We start from the raw sequence: 19855 nt of genomic DNA on the forward strand, positions 1-19855 counted from the left end.
TCAGAAGAAAACAAAATTCAGCTACTTTGGTTGAATTAAAAAAAGTTTTTCTACCTTAGAGAGTGTGCCAATACCTTAGTTCGTGACTATGTAACTAACAAAAAAAAATTGGTGTACGGACTAAACAGACACCTTAAACATGTAATAATTGTTAAAGGTAATCCCACCGAATATCGAAGCTTATCGCCGTAATTAGATAATTAAATATTTAAATATTTGCTCGGCTCCTGCAAAATACATACTTTCACATACAAAAGTCTTCGTAAATAGCTTTCATCTACATCTATTTCCAGATTAGTTTTGAGATCTACCAACATAATCGTAACAGCCTCGCTTCGCTACGATGTTAATAAAGCAAATAAAAAATAAAGCAAACGCGTGACGGATCCGTATCGAACGTAAAGAGTTTCTACAAGGATCGGAATATTTTTACGAGCCGCCGTATACTGCTACATAGAAGCTCGATGGAACCGAGCAGAACTTGAATCGAACGTTACCCGGTTGAAGATTATTCGAAAAAGAAACTTCGAGGCCTGCCGGTTACGTATGTACGGGACATTACGTTGCGTAATTGTTCGGGTAGGAGGGACTCGGTTCCACAGCGAGAAGAGGAACGAGAAGCGGTGCATATGGCAGAAAGATCAAACGGGGGTGTCGGAAGAAAGAAAAACGATGAGGTCATCTCTGGTTGTTTGGCGTGAGTCCGCGAGCTCGGATAGTCTCTGCTGGTCGTTCCTCCGCGCACTGCCCGCAGTCAGTACCGGTCCAGCGACCGATTTGGAGGGCTCTTTTGAACGTTCCCAAAAACGGCCGGAGAAAGGACAGAAAGATAACGCCGGCAACAAGGGAAAGGAACGATACGAGGTAAATAACACGTCCGTACTATAGCGCGGACAGGTGTGCGCTTGCTGCGACCGCTTTACGGTTTGCGGGCATATGTACGCGAATCCGTCGCGATTACACGCCCCTTTTTAAAATAACTTGCGCTCGATTGCTGCTCAATAACAGATGTGAAATTTTACCTTCTCGATTTTCGCGAATTATCGCAGATGATATTCAAGCAGCAGGAATTCCATTGCAACTATGTCGCGCTTTATCGGTCGCTTTGTCTATAAACTATGGTTGTTAAACTATGAAAGTTGAAGATGTATTTGTAAAAATAAATATTTAGCGCTCCTTTGGATTTATAGAGGAAAGAGGCTTAAGGTAATGTGAGTTCGGTTGCTGTCGAGTGCAGAGCCTTTGTGATTTCGTTTTTCTAATTCTCGCGGATTATTAATGTGAGAAATACTCGAGGCGTGGTTAGGTAATTCTATTTGATTTTGGTGTTCGTAATTAACGGTGAAATAATTCTATTTGGTTTTGAGGTAATCGCGTATGATGTCGAAGAGATATTAATAGAAATAATCGTAAAATCAATATTAAGTGAACGTGTACTTAATATTATTTAAATGGAAGTTATCTTTGGAAATTGTCGTAGACAAAAGAGTATATAATACGAATTGACGATGAATTGAAAGTATATAAGAGATCTTGGTAATTTGATCACATCACGTTATGATGTTTTCTGACATCAATTGATTACGTTATACTATTAAGAAAAAGAAGAGCTAATCTAAGTTGATATAACTATCGCAGACGAATAGATACATTTGCATTTTGGTGTGCTATACATAGATGATCTGTAGTTTCTTATACTGTTGATAACAGTTCTCTTTCAAACATCTTCGAATGATAAATTTTCATTCATTTAATAAAATATTAAGATATAATATAATATTTCAAGATATAAAATACATATACAAATACGAAATATATTTATGAATACATATAAATGAATACATATGAAATAAGATATCGTTAAGCTAATTAAAAAATTAACGATTAGTTCTGCTACGTTATATGAATTATTGCAACAGATATATCCGAATTTCGAAATAACAAAAAATATGAAAAATATATATTCTCTATCATACGTTGTATGCTGAGATCGTAGGTTTGGTATCTCGATATGCGATATATCCGATTAGACATTAACCGCTCTACTCGTGAAATTTAATTCTTCCCATTAAATTCTTGCTTCAAAATTATAGAAACGTAAATTCGCGTTTTACTTTGCACTCTACATTTTATATTAGATTACATTAAAATACACATATTCGAAACGAGACATTAGGAACGAGATACTCGACTGACGGGAAAGTTATAAAAATCCTGTGATTCGATTTAAACAACGAATAAAACATTTTAAGAATTACGCTTTCTTATTTAAAACAATGTTATTTTGCGTATGTATCAACTTCCTTACACGGAAGTGTCACTAATTATCTAATTAAGCTCACCGACCAGGAAGTGAAGTCAAATCTTTTTATAATTTAATAGATAAATACGCTTTATTGTTTCTATAACACAAGCGGCAATTACATGTATACGTTATCTGAAAATATACTCGGTAAACGTATTAATAGTGGGCGTTTGTCGCAACTGGTTTATCTTGTCGCGAACACCACGGAAATTGTGCTTTTTGGAACGGAAATTCAACATCCTTCTTCCGAAAAAAAACAAGATACTGCGAGGATATTCGACGTTGTCACGCTTGTAATTCTATCGAACATCCTTACAATCTTTTCTCTGCAATTTGTTTTTCAGCGACGTAACTCCAACCTAACCCCAATCTTCGCGCGCTCGTAATTTATTAACCGATCGTGTAAGCCGTAATCTGAAACAACTATATTTCGAACGTTACATAATTTACATGCATCCTATTTAGAATTTCGCACACAGAGCCACAAATATGTGCGGGGTATAGAAAGACCCGATCTCGAATTTCTGCAGTATCATGGAACGTGATATCTAAATCTATTCCACGAAGGTCAGCGAAAACACAGAGTTCGTACTGGAACGACTCACAGTGGTTAAGGACGAGCTTCGTTATCACTTCGTTCTACCGTCTTCTTTGGAAAGCTTCCTCTTTTATCACTGTTAAGATACCGCGTTGGTAATAGGACACGAAACAGTATCGCGTCTTCGACATGTAAGTCGTCGTTATTTGGTAGGGTTTGTACATCGTAGCTGGGAATTTTGTTAAGAAGACAATGCGGTAATATGGTTCTTCGGGCTTCGAGTGACGACGATTACGTACGCGGGTTCGTGGGCGCCGATCAGAGAAGCGATAAAAACCGGGTCATCCGCGATTCCTACAGTCGCCTCCACGTTTCATAAGCCGTAACGTGCTGGTTCGCGTTTCTGTCGCGACATACTTGCGACAAACTCCCACTCTACCAGAGGTTCAACAATATTTTTGCAATATTTTAACCACGCTGCGGTTTTTGAAAAAGAAAAAAAGAGAAATGTTTGCCGTTTTAACAAAAATTGCGACGAAAAATCATCGAGTAACGATTACTTCATTTTTTTCTCCTTTAAACTCGAGGAAGTTAATAAGAGTAAAATACGATTGAAATTTAAAAAAAATCGCGTCGAATATCCGCTCGGAATTGGCACTTGGAATAATGTTACTTTTCTTAACGAAATAGCTTCTTGAAACTATTTTTAATTTTAAGAAACTTAGATTAGGACGTCCTAGAGCGTTTACATGATACGCAGGGTACGGTTATGCTGTAGAGCTAACGCGATTTCGTAGAAGAAAGTAGCGATACGTTTCTTCGAGGAATTGAAGTCTCCTGCGTAGAACGTTCCGAGTACCATCGGTTTTGATTATAAAAACAAAGCCACTATACTGGTTCTTCTTAATCTAAGTATTCCATTTAGCATCTTTTTATTTTTCAAAATATCTTGAAATATTCAAAAAGTTGTATCTTTTATCTTCCAAGTAAATATAGCTTCAACTACTTTCAAATAGTAATATTATACAAATTATTACGAAATAGCGATTAAATATTTTAAATCAAATCAAGAGAAACAAAGATGGCACAAAGAGAATGATATAAAAGTTCAGATTTCTTCAGTTTCGAAAATGATGACATTGTAACATAGAACAGAGACTAAGAAAAAGAAAAACAACATCTGTAGAATTTAAGAATGTACATATGTAACGTTGACTTTTCTTTACACTTTTCTTAAAGAAAGAAGAGGATACACTTGCCGTAGATTTAAGGTATATTCGCTTATAGTTTCCTAATAGTAACTGACATTTTAATACACGACAGAGACTAAGAAAAAGAAGAAAAACGTATAAATTGTTAAGTGATACATATGTTTTTGTATAATTTAGCGATGTACATATGTTGACTTAACAATGTACATATGTATTGCTTAACAATTTTCATATGTAACGTTGAATTTCTTTCCGCCTCTTTTTTAAAGAAGGAGAAAAAAGTACATTTAACGTAGATTTAAAGTATACTAATTTCCTAAAAGTAACTGACATTTTAATACACGACAGGGACTAAGAAAAAGAATACAAATATGTATATCACTTAACAAGGTACGTATGTAACGTTGAATTTGTTTTCCCTTTTTTGTTAAAGAAAAAAAGGTATACTTACCGTAGATTTAAAACATACTCGCTCATAGCATACTAATAGTAACTGACATTTTAATACACGACAGAGACTAAAAGAAAGAATAAAAATATATATATCACTTAACAAGGTACGGATGTAACGTTGAATTTCTTCTTCCTTTTTTTTTTTTTTTTTTTTTTTTTTTAGAGGAAAAGAAGAAAGCTACATTTAACGTAGATTCGAAGAATACTCATAGTTCCTTTATTAAGATACTGGTTGTACTGTATTATGTTCAAAATCTAGATTGAAGAGAGAAACAGAGAATTCGAAGAAACAGCTGATGTAACACGTGTAACGATAGCCCTACATATTTAACGATTCTGTTTAACGGAAATTTCATGCTGCAAATGTAATCAAACCGACTGAACCTTACGCATAAACCAAGCTATATTTAGCCAGTTAACCCGCTAGGGAAGCTAGGGAAACGTGTTTTAATTTGTAGCTGTAAATGATCGTACAAGGACTCTGCGATCACATTTTACATACACTTTATCACTATTTTTTATTACAATCTGTTAAAGAGGATTTAGTACGTTTTTAGAAAAATGCAATAATATCATTTAAGTCACAAATTGGTTTACACGTGCTAAAGCGAAACACGTATACAAAAATAAAAGCAGAGTTATCTTTTCTTAAACAAACTTTACGATTCTGTATTAGACATTTAATTTCTCCACGTGTTTTTCCAATGGTAATTATTTATTTTTGCACAATTAATCAATTAATATGAGATAATAAATCCATAATAATAAAATAATCTGAGCGAAATGTAATTTACAATTGCTCTGTTTTTAATTCTCTATTTTTAATAAGGGTGCAACGCAACTTGTAAATTAAATAGCGTTTTCAATATTCTTCATGACAAATTTAAATCAATACTTTTTATAAAATAGTATTAAAAAATAGTATTTTATAAAATAGTAGTAAAAGATTCTACGAATAAAACGACATGAATTCGAAGAAGCAAGGTGTTGTTTTAAAATCGTAAAATAATTTTTTAAAAATAATTCTCTGGCGAACAGAAGGATATTAGTTGGAAGAATTACGAAGCTGCTTTGAAATCACAAAACATTTCGAATTAAACGAAGATCTTTCAAATAGAAGTAGGCGTTGTCATACTTGGTTGATGAGTTCAACGCGACCTTCGTTTCTCGTCATCAATTCAAACTAATAAAGACAACCGCATAAATAGGTTTTATCATCCGCATTTGTCGTACGACGTATTTACGAGCGTAAGAAATCGGGCAAGAGAATTGCGTGCTCGCAATACGCATTCGGGTAGTTACGAACATTTGTAAAGAATTGTGATTTCCGAGTATCTGGGTTATCGCTTCGTTGCTCCTATTAAGGTCTCAGAGATTTATCGTTGGACACGTTGCTTAACCCAAACGGGATCGGTTGTATCGAGCACGTAATACATATTTTGTTGGACATTTTTTAAATTAGACCACCGTAGAATCCTGCACGAACGATCTTCTGTCGAAAAATCTGCTTCGATCGCGTTAGAATAATAAACCTTCACCGCGCAAGAACTTTATGAAACGGCGATGTGAATAACAGAAATCCGCTCTTTCCTTATGTCTTTCGAATACCATCCAACGATGGAATAGCTGCCAACGCGTTAAGCGATAAAAAAAGAGAGAAGAAAATTCACATTATTTTAAATATATGTATTTTAAGCTCACACGCACATGTTGAACGATCGATTGTTTGTCGCAGAGATCGCAATGCGGACGAAACTGCAGTTCCTTTTATTTGCGTTGCTGTTAGTGTCCCTTTTGGTGGACGTCTCAGCCCAACAAGTAAGTTGATCAGAAGATATATAAAAATTAAATATACACATACGAATTATTACAGTATTACAATTATCTCTTTAAATGTAAATATTCAAACGACGAACTTGTAACAAATTTATACACAACATGTTGGATAATTTAAGGTAAATCACGACAGAGTTTATTTCACGCGGACCGATACTCATAAAATTAGAAAATTATAATAACACGAATTAATAACATGGCCTATTACGATTATCGATTCTTAGCGACGAAAAAAACATCGCCGTCGCACAACCACGACGGAAGCCACCGTTCAAGATGAGGTCATGAACATGCTTGAGGCTGATGAAATAGCCGAGGCAGCGGAGGATGCTGAGGTCACCGTCGAAGATGGCAGAAACGAGGTTGGATCGAAGCCTCAGAGCTTGCTCCGTATGGATCCGTGCATGGATAAACACTGTGGCGCAGGACGAGTTTGCAAGGTTTGTCAGAGACCGAAATCGCATGTTATTACCACGATGCGTACAATTCTTCAACAATTCTTCTGTATTTTTGTCATTACCCAAATCACCGTAAATCGACTATGTTCGGCTCTCAATTATTCAATTTTATAACATGTATTTGTTACGATTGTTTACAATCGCAAGCGTCTAAAAACGCAGAAGTACGAAAAGTGCTCCGCCAGACAGTAGGTCCACTAAATCCTTTCGCTTTGTAAGAATATATCTTTTTTAAAGATATAAGAATTATTTGAAATATTCGAAGATTCGCTCGAGATACTTCTGTGTAATATTCTGTCTAAAAATGTATCTCTCGCGAATCCGCTTCGCTATCGGCCTTTGAGAATCTTCTATTCAACTCGTGGAATTCAGTACGCAAACTATAAAAGATGGTGTTGCTTAAAAATTTTTGAATAAAGGTTGGTAAGATTTCGTACTGCGTTCGTTTGGAACGTTACATTTACGTTCGAACGTTCTATCCAACAAAGAAATTCGTTAGTTGTAAGGATTACGATCGTTTCAGGCTATCGACGAAGACACCGCCGAGTGTGTTTGCGTTGAGGTATGCGACGAAGAGGTCGATCCTAGGCGAAAAGTTTGCACTAATCACAATGAAACTTTCGGAAGCGATTGCGAGGTCTACCAGGCGCGTTGTTTCTGCGACTCCGGCGACGCCAGATGCAGAAACGCCGAGAAGTATCAACACGTTCACGTCGTATACTTCGGTGAATGCCGAGAGATGCCTGTAAGTACTTACCATCGTCACCGACGAGTTCGGATACGTTAAATTTCTATAAAGAATATAATACAAAGCACACGATACGAAGAACAAATTCGTATCGTTTGTGGTACACGCTGCGCTTAAATCGAAAAAGTCGAATATTTTTCTCATAAATCTTAACAAGCGTTCATTGGTATTGGTAAAGTATCTGCTACAGTTATCACTGGCTGATATAACGGAATGCTATTCATGAATAGAAGTGTATCTTATCTATCGTGTATTATTGTTATTCTTGTCCCATAGAAATGATTTCATTGTAATTTTATATCTGTCCTTGCGTTCATGTAACGCCATTTCGTTAGATTACTTCATCGTATAATTAAACGGGAATGTGTTCATGACTTTGTTATGAAACAAAGATTAGTACATAGATATATAAACTTAACGATTTTCGGAAATTTTAACTAAATTTGCACGTAAAGATACGTAGCGTAACTGAATAAACATCGGATAAATTACGATTAAAATATTTTATTTGTGAAATACAAAACGAAAGTTGCAATAGTTTGTACGGTTATTTATGAGAAACATGAAATTTTCGATGATTATGTTTGTAATGCTTTAATTTAAATTGTAATAAATATATTTATAAAAGTAAATTTTAATTATAATATAAATATATTTATGGATGACTATATATGTATATTGTAGCTTTGTAATTAAACAGTGCAACATGGAATTAGCAAAAATTAAAAAAAATAGTTCGAAGACGGGTGAATTAATTGTATTCTTATAGTTTCGTTCTAACGTCGACCGTTTGCCGCGTTGCAGGAGTGCAAAAAGGAAGACATGGCTGACTTCCCAAGGCGAATGCGAGACTGGCTGTTTAATATCATGAGAGATCTTGCTGATCGTCAAGAATTACCATCGCATTATCTGAAAATGCAACGGGAAGCTGAAACAAATCATACATTGCGTTGGACTAACGCCGCTATCTGGAAATGGTGCGACTTAGATGGTCACCCTCATGACAGAGCTGTTTCCAGGCACGAACTTTTCCCCATTAAAGCACCTTTGATGGCTCTCGAGCATTGTATTGCACCGTTCCTCGACTCCTGCGACAGAGACAACGACCATAAAATTACCCTTATCGAGTGGGGCAAATGTTTAGAGCTTAACGAGGTAACGATCCCTGATATTTATAAATGAATAATTTTAAGTTATTAATTAGTAATTAGTATTAATTATAAAGTAATTTATAATATTAATTAGTTAGTAATTTGAAACGAATATACTCCCATACACATGAATAAATTTTGGAATGCAATGATTACAATTTATTAAATCTTAATTATTAAAACTTCTAATGATATTACATGGAAAACGTTAATTTTAATTATAATAATTATACATTTTGTAATAGAGGAATTGATATACCTTATTTGTTTAAAGAATACGAGTATTATGATATTAAATTCTATAATTGCTAGAGAGTTAATCAATTTTAAAAATTTCATAGATACTGGTAAACAATATATTATACAGATGAAGTATAATGTACATATGTTATGTACAATAACAAGATTTTTAAATAGTTCTCATATAGCAAACTTAACCTTCTAAATTATTTTTAAAGAAACTTTTATTTTATATATTTTATACACTTTTGAATAATTGTCAATAAGGTTTTTATATTGTGATACAACCTTCCTTTAAACTCTCACTGTCTACTCGTTTAAAATAATTTTTACTCTTTTACATATACCGTTATCCACTATAATATTTTGAAACAAATAAACAGAAGTGAACATTGGAATAAGAATTTAACTATCCATATAATTAAGATAAAACAACTAATGATATTATTCAGTGTTATATGTTACTTAGAAGTCTGTGAAATGCTGCTTGTTTTATCTATCTGCTAAAACATTTCGATCTGTAATAGTACTGTTGAAATGATATTGATTCGAATTGCAGGAGGATTTGGAGGATAAGTGCGACGAACTGGCCGAAACAAAGAAGTCCGAGCAATACTAACTACAGACAAGTTCGAATGATAAGCGGTAGTGGTTACGACGGAATAAATGAACGGAAGGAACAAAAAGGAGGGTAAACACACGACGTACAGTACCAATGAAAGGGCGAGGAATGAGAAAAATGGCGGGAAAAGTTGCAAGTAAAGCGCACGCAACAGTGCGCATGTCTGCGCAGAGACTCGTCGATATTGCAACCCATCCGTGATGGTCGTGCCAACCGCAGTTTTAGACAGTGCTCTCTAATAATATAGAGATGTGTACGTTAGGGACTCTACTCGCGTTATTTCCACAATAATTCTTTAAAAACCTGGGAACTGTTTATTGTCATATGATGGTTCAAATAGAAACGCGATACACCTGCTCGTTTCCTCTCCCTGTAGTATAATCTTGATATTATCCTCGTAGCAACAACGTACGTATTTTCTATATATACACATATATACATACATACCTTTTGTATAAATTTATTATGTGACTGCCTTTCTATCAATAAAGAGTGATACAGTTTCTTTCGTCTGCGCAATACTAATCCATTACATACTATGCTTCACGGTGTCAGCTGTTAAAATCGAAGGAAATACATGTTGATTATTTTTACAGGAATAATTTAATTTGTGCCTTTACTGCATAACGCGAACAACAAAATATTAATACTATTTTATATTATGTGTTTGTGTAGATATTTCTTCGTCATGTTTTATTCTATTCAGTTGTGTTCAATGATAACACGCTCCTATGTTTGATAATTTAATTATAAAAATATGAATATATATTATATACATTTATTAAAGTTTCCATTTCAGATTTCACTTTTTCGTACAGTGTTGTTTTATTATATTATACCTGTGACACAATGTGTGAAAAAGAACTGAATTCTTGAGACTATAACTTAAGACTAAAGTTCATCGGTTACTTTGAAATTCATCGATGCCGCGTCGTTAACATTTTATACTTTTTAGGTGAGGTATAATCACTTTTTTACGCCAGATGTTACTATTTATAACATCATTTATTTTTTTTAAGAAACATATATTAAATGTTAGAAACGATATGCGTACGACGTATAAATCGTATTAATACTATAAAAATATAATATGTAATCTACTGTGCGTGATTGTACAATAGATGCAAGGAAATTTTTATACAGAATGATAAATTCTTTGTTCTTCCAATTTTTATTAACTTTACATTTATTAGTAATGATGCAATTACGTTTCCTGTTTGCCGGTATAAAAAATACTGTTATATGAAAAGAATTTGAATATCAAACCATTTGTGTGTTTATAAATTCAAACAAAGATATATATAGAAAAATATGAAATGAGAATTACACGGTGGTTACGCCTAAAATTCAAGGAGACTTTAGATAGTGTTTGATAAGTTGGGAATAAACGGTAAGTGACCAACAGGAATAATAACGCAGTGTACCTTAGACAGTATGGAAAATTACCCAGTGTACACGATGCAATGTTTAAGTGATACAAGATAGGAACGTTACTCTTTCGAGTAAATTGTTGTAACGAGTCAAGACCAACAGATGGCGAACGGGCATTTTATTGAGTGAGTGTAATTGGTGTGTTTTAGTCACGTGGGACGATCGCGGGACGTGCCGACAGCGCCAAGCGTATTTGGCGGGACCGCGCTTAGACGGCGTCGTCTGTGCTTCTGGCAAGTCTGTCGTGTAGTGAACCACAAAGGCTCTTGTCCGATAATGGTGAGTATCCGCAAGTTTTCAGCGGATCCTTTAGCCATCCGTGCATTCTAATAGCACACCCGTATTCTACAATGTTTATGCTGTCTTCTGGCGAAATTTCGTGGCCGTATCTCGCAAATTAACCGTGATTTTCGTTTCTGAACAGGCTGGCGGAAAGGCGGGCAAGGACTCGGGTAAAGCGAAGGCGAAGGCGGTCTCTCGTTCGGCGAGGGCCGGCTTGCAGGTGAGTTTATTGCCTACTACTCGACCAGTTCAAATGCATAGAATAGAAGTTTGTCAACATTATTTTTCGATAATGAACGTCTACGTGATTATTTTAAATAGATTTTAAGGGTAAAAAGGTTAAATCATTGTGGTTGGCGCGAAAAACTGAAGCGTTTTTAGATTCATAATGAACAATTCATTTTTTTCAAGTATTTGCGATCTTGCTGTGAATGAAATATATGAAAGTGCTTGATTTAACTTCGATTTATACGTATTGTGTTAAATAACTGAAGAAAACTTGGAGGAAGTCTATTATTTTTTGAATTAAAGTTATGGTGATTACGTCTAAGTTCGGAAGTTTTCAAACGAGTCGTTGAGTCTGTGTACTCTACGCCCCCCCTCTCATATCTTCCTATTCAGCTACTAATATGATTCTCATCGAATTATTCTCTTCTATAATTTTCAAAAAATCATTTAATACGAATCGCTGTGTTGGTAATTGTTTGCGTTTAGTCATATTATGCGAATTTTGTCAAGATAATTTAAATTGACAGCAGTTCTAATTTAGTCTTGTATTATTATTTTTGTATTCAATAGGCTCGTCCATTATTGAAATTCAGTCAATAGCGACATTGATATTTTTTATGTTGAAACCGTGTATTCTTATTTATTTAAGTATAAAAATTTAACAATTTTTTAAATTAATTTAAAGAACTCTAGTTTGTGATACGTAGAAACGTATATAGTTATGTATACAAACATGTAAATAATAACATTAAGTATGTAAACATTAAACTTAATATCTTGTAAAGTAACATAACATATTTTCTTTATGAAGTTTATCAACCATTGTCTTCGGATAATTATAATTTCCAACTGTAGAAAATTTATTAATATTTTGAACGCGTAAATAAATAAAATACAGGACATTCGTTAGTGAATGACGAAATCACATACTAAACTGGAGAGCTCGGGAAAGCCGAATCATCGTACACCGCTCGATATTCGTTGTGTTAAAAAAGGACTGAGTTATGTGTGCTGTTCTATGTGTAGACAAAATTGGTTTTTCGTTTAGAAGAATCGGGTACAGCGTGCCTATATAAAGAATTGTTGCGGGGAAAGTACTGGGAACGTATAATATTACGAAAAATTGTGTCATTCGTCGTCGTTCGATATTTGTTATACGAAAAGCTGCTGACGCCGAGTGACCTCATGTTATTTGAACAGACATTATATATGATGCGTCCTAACCCAAAAATATTTACCTTGCCACGAATGCAAAATTACCTTCCGATGTAATATCATTTTTACCTATATTAGACATAGTACGTTTGGTTTTTTCAGTTTCCGGTTGGTAGAATTCACAGGCATTTGAAAAACAGAACCACAAGTCATGGTCGAGTCGGTGCTACAGCAGCGGTATACAGTGCAGCTATCTTGGAATACCTCACTGCTGAGGTGAGTGAGAATATATGTGAAAGAAGAAAGCATTCACAAAACAAAGAGAGAAAGACAGAGAAAGAAAGGCAAATACGCACAATAGGAAGATCAGCCGTTATAACCAGGACTATATGCGTTGGCATCACTAGCGACTGATGGCGTCACTAACGCCAAGCATCATGGCCGATTTTTCCCGCCTTTTCGTCAACCATAGGCAAATAAGGAACAATTCTTTCTTCTGCTTATCGTGTTATATAGAATTTCACTTTTAAATTCATATTTTTCATTTTTTACGAAAGTAAAAACTTCCATCTTCGTTAGGGAAATATTATCATATAGTTACATTCTAAAAAGATATGTTTATGGACAAACAATTCTTACATTACTAATGCTTTAGTTTATAATTACTTTTGTGACTTTTAAGCATTTCTATGTTTCTATTAAAAGATGATGTCTAATCCTGATATGTACATATTTATTCACATACATGTATACATTTATTCATTTACATGTTTTCATATTATTTTTTGTATTCTGTATGTAAGGTATTGTGTTTTGTAGTGTTACGTGCTAAAGTTTCATAAATAGTGTACGATATTAGATGTGTTATGAAACGATGTTTTGTTTGTTTTAGGTTCTCGAATTGGCAGGAAATGCATCAAAAGATTTGAAGGTCAAACGTATTACACCAAGACATCTTCAGCTTGCTATTCGTGGTGATGAAGAATTAGATAGCCTCATTAAAGCAACTATTGCTGGAGGAGGTATGTTTTTTAATAGTTCCATTACTTTAATAGTCGTAATTAATAGGTCATGTGATCATATATTATCATATTATATAATCTTGTTATAATAAATTAAAGCATTTGCTTGCTCCTGAATTAAAAGTCTTGATTCAAAGTAATTAATTTTGCTATTCAGATTCTAATATGTAAAGCTTTAAAAGTTATATTATGATTATTAAAAATGGTAGTTTAAAGGTCTAGTCAAAACATAAGAATTATTTATCTTATATGTTTATTGCAAATATCTTTCTTATATTCTCAAGAAGTAAAGAATGTTATATCAATGCGATTTAGATTAAACAATGATTTTTTATTTAATTTTCTCCTGTTACAGGTGTTATACCACATATCCACAAATCGTTGATCGGAAAGAAGGGTTCGCAAAAGCCAGCATAATTTAGTGATTCAGTTAAGAACATGTGAAGCTATGTAGACAAAACAGATGCGAGCAGAGTGATTGTTGATAAAGTGTACCTATGTTACGAAATTGATGGCGAAAGACTGGCGTGATATATATATATAGATATATAAATAAAACAAATATTGATATAATTTAATATAGGTAACGAGAGTTAAAAAAAAGACAAATTTTCACCACATAATTGGCATTTAGAGTCGGGAAAGTTAATAATATAGTCTGAAAATTTTAGTGTACGTTATACTGCAATTACTTGACAAGCGATGCGTTGTAGCATGGTTTGCTCAAAACTGCAGAAGTCTTTGATACTGTATGCGAATTGTAAACTAAACGTTTTGAAAGTTGGAGTATTTAAGGACTTGGATGTGTCGTAAAGTTTGTAATTTTAAAAGAAGATTATTCTTTTGATTTCGTATTTTGTGTATGGTGTTTAACTTTGTCTCTTTTTTAAACTATTGCGTGCAACTAATGTTGTTTTCTTAAAATTAGCTATTAAATAGCATTGCAGTAATTCGATAAAACTGTATAATATGAGCGAGTATTAATAGGTATTTCATAAATTTTTTCACTTTCAATTTTTGAAATTTTTAATCCATTTATATTTAACTGTTTAATACCTTACGATTATAGTTACAAGTAAAAGTAGTTACGTACTCATTCTTGTTATTAAATACTCTTAACTATCTCATAGCAGTAAACAGTGTGCATAAATACCTCTAGATTAAATTTTTAATTTTGGACACTTTGTATTCTAAAATTTGTGTTGCCGAATATCTTTGCTTAAATTTTTGAAGTTTTCAGTCTCTGTAACATTAGTATTACATGAGAAATCATTCTGCTGACTTTGTTTATATTCTGTTAATTTTATGAAACGCAATAAGTTGTAATTTGTAGCGTGCTGTAATTTATGTCCATGATTATGAGACTGGAATCTTTGAAATCTATAAGGCTTTTACTCGTGTGAAGGTCAAAGAAAAAGTATTTCGGCATTGCAAAGCCTTTGATGTAATATATAATCTTTATTCCAGTAGTGTTCAATTAATGTAAAATCCATAGTAGAAATATTGAAACAATTTGAAATAAAATAGTATACATTTTTAGTTCTAACAACTATTAATTTCTATTTCGGTTCTGTTCACATCACTTTCCATTTTATTCATAAAACTACTGTTACTTGTGTCATTTAGTGTAATTTTCGCTGTATTAAATACCAGCCACATGTAAAATGTTCATTTTCATAATAAAGAGCAATTTTACTATTATCTATAGTTCAATTATTAAAAATTGTTGAGTCAAGAAAAGATATACTAATTTGTATTTTGTACCTTCTTTAAGTCTTTAAATTAAAATGGACTAAGAGATAATATATAATTAAAAGGCTGTAATACAACGAATGATTTTTGTAAATGCATTATTGTACACAAACTGTGTAATGTTTTCATATATTATGTGTAAACAGTTTCTAAATACACTTTCTGTGCTAGAAGGTAATGCTTGTCTAGTAAAATTTGAAAACTACCTTAGGTTTGATGTAAAGATATACGATGAGCATATACATAAATGCAAAGAATTTCTAAATTATATAATGCAGGAAAGAATACTTAGTAATTCTATTTAAAAATTAATAAAACGAATCTTTGTTTCGTTATAATCTTTGTAGCGTATAGAAATAAGTACATTTATTTGTGAAAAGATGTAATATATACTATTTTGCAAACACTATCATCTCTATGATATAAATTGTATTATTTAGAAGATGAGAGCGAAAATAGAGGATCATTTCTTTTGATCATTATAGGTATGTTAAAGTTTTTTGAAATTTCACGTAGTGAGTATATCCACGTCCAGTGCTGCCATCATACTGGGAGCGGTCTCCTATCACTACTCGATTTCCCCCACCAGCAACCAATCCCATGGCTCGTTCAAAACCTTGCGGCTTTTCGTCGAGTCCGCTTCTAGTGGGGTACGGTGTAGCTTCTTGCATTTGTGTGGGAGTGAGATAGCAGCAAGGAAGAGCTCCCCACTAAGCCGGTCAGAAGCTCAGTCGCCTTTCACGAGTTCGGTCGGTTGGGCGGCTTGTGTCGTGGATATCATTGTAAACGTGAGCATCAGTTGCTTGATACATAAATTCCATTCCATAACAGGAACGAACAAGCTCGTTTATCGACTTTGCGTAGGGGACAGGATCTCTCGACGGATCGTCCTCGGATCCGTCGTGAGAGGGCCGAGAGATAGTGCACACACCGGTGACAGAACGCGTGGGTAATGTCAAGCAGTGTATAGTTGTACGATCAAGATTTCGTATACTTTGGTATATCCTGGTTTACGGGTACCGGAATTTCGCTCGCGGAAAGATCTGTGAAGAGAGGACCTGTTTCCGTTTCGCTCACGTTGCGCTGTTGCCGGTGTTTACTCTTTGCAATCGAATTTTTACGCGCGCGAAGGGTGCGGGTAGGGGAAACAATTGGTTCGAAAAACCGGTGATTCGTAATTATAAAGAGTATCGTATTCTGTTTCGAAGCGGTCTTCTTGATTTCGTGGCAAGAGTCAACGGTATGATATCCTTGGCGTAATTTTCCACCGTAATACACCTGGATCCAAGATTCTTTGAAGATGACAAGTAGAGACACGGAACGAACCTTCCTTCGTGGCCGGTAAGTCTTTTCTCCCTGTTTCCGTAATATATTTGCGTGACATTGCTTTTACTTGATCAACCTGTTAGCCAAGTTATATTATTCACCTTTACTATGTTACGGTGAAAGGAACATCTTGTTGCACCGTGGCTCACTTTGAATTTACTAACGTCACGTTCTCTGGAAATATCTATAGAAACTTGAGATTCGACGATTCAGTGAAAATATACTTGCGCTTTTCATATCATTTCACTGATTTGTTGTGCTATATCATTCACTGTTACCATTGATCTCGGAAAATTAATCATACGTACAGTATGTGTATGTATTTGAACACTAGTTGCTTCAACGAAGGTCAATGAACAGTATTGACGCTTGGTTTCGACGTTTTTACGGTTGTTTCATCTCGGAATGTTATGTGCATCGAGCGTTGCTATAATTTATCAGTCTATTCTGGTACTTTATGTTTTAGAGTTACTTTAAGGAAAATATACTTTGTGATGTTTTGTACTTTAGTGAAAATTTGTACAACTACGATATGATTAACTCGTTGGTATTTCAAGGTTTGTCTCTTGTATTTACCAGGAATTGAAATTTAAACGTACATTCGTATTTCATGGTTATATCATATTACTATCAGGGGATTTTTTATTTTAAGTTGAAAAATTTGGGCTATTAATTTTCTGAATTTATAGCATTGGCAAGTAATAATATGGATTGTTTAATACACATTTATATACATTTCCATATTTTGGTTAGTCGTTAAATCTCATTTTAAGGCATTTTGGATATTATGAGGAAACAAAATAATGAATTACATATTTATTTATAGCAATTGACTCCATATTTTGGAATAATTATGTAGGCTCCAGTTTTATATTTTCATTATTTAGTTTTAGATATTATTCTTTGTTATATGTATTTAATAGCTTTTTCTTAAAATTGTTAGTATGTATTTAATATTTTATTGAAAATAATTGTGGAGTCTTCCAAATATGTAAATAGTTCTATTCTTAGTAAAAACATGTTTATTAAATAATTTTTCGATTAGTATATTATAAGATTGTCGTTTTAAATAAAAATAAGATATTACGTCTTTTAATATTATAATTTCGTTTACTCATGTATATATGTTATTTGCTTCATACTTTATCACTTTCATTGTTTGGACTGGATTTCATTGTTTTTATGCAAAGTTCGTTGATCTTCATTACAAAACTACTTTGAATATTCGGCACGTTAACGTAATAACACGTTATCCAGAGAGTTTTATTTTGCTTATTCTTAGAACACTGCCAGAAGTCGTTTAGAATGTATATGGGATTTTCATGAGTTTGCGCATGTTTCTTATAAACGTCACGTTGAGTCATATTTAATAATCTTTAACAATGATTCCATAAGTGATTATTTATTTCCTAGTGAAACAAAATAAAGTGTTAGATGTATCATGGAAATGTGAATGAATAATCAGTTCTGGTATAGGTTTTTATAATTTTTTAACTATGAAATTGACATCTGAAGCAATATGAAATTATAGAAAAACAATGAATAAACTTTCAGAAATGGTTACTGAAACAATTAATTTGTACAAAATATACAGATAAGCTACGTCGTATTACATGCAATTATAAAATTTTGCTTAACCATATTTCAACGAAATTATGAAAAATTAATGAATATCGTAATCCAAAGATTACAGTCCACAGATTAGGATTATGAAAATTATAAGATAAAGAAAGCGCCACATTTTGGACTCTACATATTACACGTTATTCTAAGAAACCCTGTTCCAAAATGCTCGCCAATTTAATTATCCTTGATTTTCTTCGAGAAACCTTGTTCCTTGTAATACATTGAACAGAGGAAAAAGAAAAGAAATTCCACAAATTTCTTGAAATGTTTTTATCTCAAACTTAATATATTCCTACTACATATTTATCGAGTCATTGAGAAAAAAAATGTACCACAATGCGCAAAATGTTTGCATCTAATTTTGTTACATATACGTACATATAAATAAGTAAATAAGTATAATCCAAATATGTAAGCTGCAATATCTGAAGAATGAAATCGTTATTTACGTGTTAATAAAAATATGAATTTGCCTAAATATTCCTAGTTGAGTACTGATGTTACAAACATTACTTTTTAGAATTCCTTATAGGATTTACAATTGTTTATGTCATTTTCGTGTAACAAATAAATTTACAGAAGTAAGCTATTTGTTACTGAAAAAGATTAAAACATTAATCCTGTATACCCATGGCTTTCTTGCATAATAATTTATGCATTAACTAACAGTTAATAGTTGACAAGTGATAAATTATAGGTTTGTTATAAACAGAATTAATATTATTAATAATTATTGTATGCTAATATCATCAGTATTATTAATAATTATTAACGATAATTACACGTTACATCAATAAATATCAATATCACTACTAATCATTAATATTATAGACAGACAGATTTTTCTACAGAGATGGTTTTTTCAATTTCATATCGAGCAGGACTCGTTTTTATTTCTAACTTTCTCGCCGTAACCCATTAGCGGTGCCCTTCCTGCGAAAATATTTTAAACGTAGTCCAGTATCTTTGCGCGGCCTATCCTACGAATCTTAGCAAAAATGTTTTCTGTAATCTAAATACCGGTACCTGGAACGCAAGGTCGGTTGATCGGCAACGTCATCGAGGCGACGGCAAATGTTGCGGTGAAAGTTTATCCTGCATGGTAGGGATCTCTGCACGCTACGTTCATGCAGGAATGAACACGGAATCGTTCTTAGAACGAGAGCCTCTCCGACGTAGCTTGGGAATTTCATGTATAAATACAGGAAATACTTCTTCGTTACTTAACATGAACTGGAAACGCGTAATCTTGTTTGCGTGTCTTTCTACAACTTATTCTTTCATGTCGGTATCACATCGGTTGATTGATTCGAGTGTCGTGTTCGTATCCTTTGATTTACCTCGCTTTGCGATATTGAGAGTTTAAGAGTTTAAACGAGGCGGAGTCTCTTGCTGCTTCTTCGTCGTTTCGCCTTTAATCTTGCACCGCACGTGATTAATCCATCAAGGATCACGTAAAAGTCGCGTAAAC

The 19855-nt window shown here is 33.5% G+C and overlaps 3 protein-coding genes across 5 annotated transcripts in view; all 3 read left to right on the forward strand.

Moving 5' to 3' along the window:
• The first annotated feature begins 679 nt into the window (after positions 1–679).
• LOC117242924 (SPARC) lies at positions 680–10067 on the forward strand. Of its 3 annotated transcripts, none has more exons than XM_033509987.1 (6): positions 680–864; positions 6243–6325; positions 6568–6783; positions 7325–7546; positions 8354–8704; positions 9500–10067. In XM_033509987.1, the coding sequence occupies exons 2-6, from the start codon at positions 6251–6253 to the stop codon at positions 9557–9559; spliced, it is 924 nt and encodes a 307-aa protein (XP_033365878.1). In that variant the 5' UTR covers positions 680–864; positions 6243–6250; the 3' UTR covers positions 9560–10067. The 3 variants fall into 3 exon arrangements, with proteins under 3 accessions (XP_033365878.1, XP_033365879.1, XP_033365880.1); XM_033509988.1 differs by lacking the exon at positions 680–864 and adding an exon at positions 5728–5872; XM_033509989.1 differs by lacking the exon at positions 680–864 and adding an exon at positions 5783–5801.
• Positions 10068–10364: 297 nt separating this feature from the next.
• On the forward strand, positions 10365–15381 carry LOC117242926 (histone H2A.V). Its single transcript, XM_033509990.1, has 6 exons — positions 10365–10517; positions 11143–11272; positions 11418–11495; positions 12821–12934; positions 13551–13680; positions 14036–15381. The coding sequence occupies exons 2-6, from the start codon at positions 11270–11272 to the stop codon at positions 14095–14097; spliced, it is 387 nt and encodes a 128-aa protein (XP_033365881.1). The 5' UTR covers positions 10365–10517; positions 11143–11269; the 3' UTR covers positions 14098–15381.
• A 679-nt stretch (positions 15382–16060) lies between these two features.
• Positions 16061–19855, forward strand: part of LOC117242932 (cadherin-87A) — a 539676-nt gene continuing 535881 nt past the window's right edge. Inside the window, exons 1-2 of the mRNA XM_033509995.1 lie at positions 16061–16220; positions 16641–16773. Of these exons, the coding sequence (XP_033365886.1) occupies positions 16733–16773 (41 nt within the window). The 5' untranslated portion in view covers positions 16061–16220; positions 16641–16732. The remainder of the gene's footprint in view (positions 16221–16640; positions 16774–19855) is intronic.

This window comes from Bombus vosnesenskii, unplaced genomic scaffold (genome assembly GCF_011952255.1).
Source record: "Bombus vosnesenskii isolate JDL3184/JDL3185 unplaced genomic scaffold, Bvos_JDL3184-5_v1.1 scf7180000016281, whole genome shotgun sequence".
NCBI classification, from domain to species: Eukaryota; Metazoa; Arthropoda; class Insecta; order Hymenoptera; family Apidae; genus Bombus; species Bombus vosnesenskii.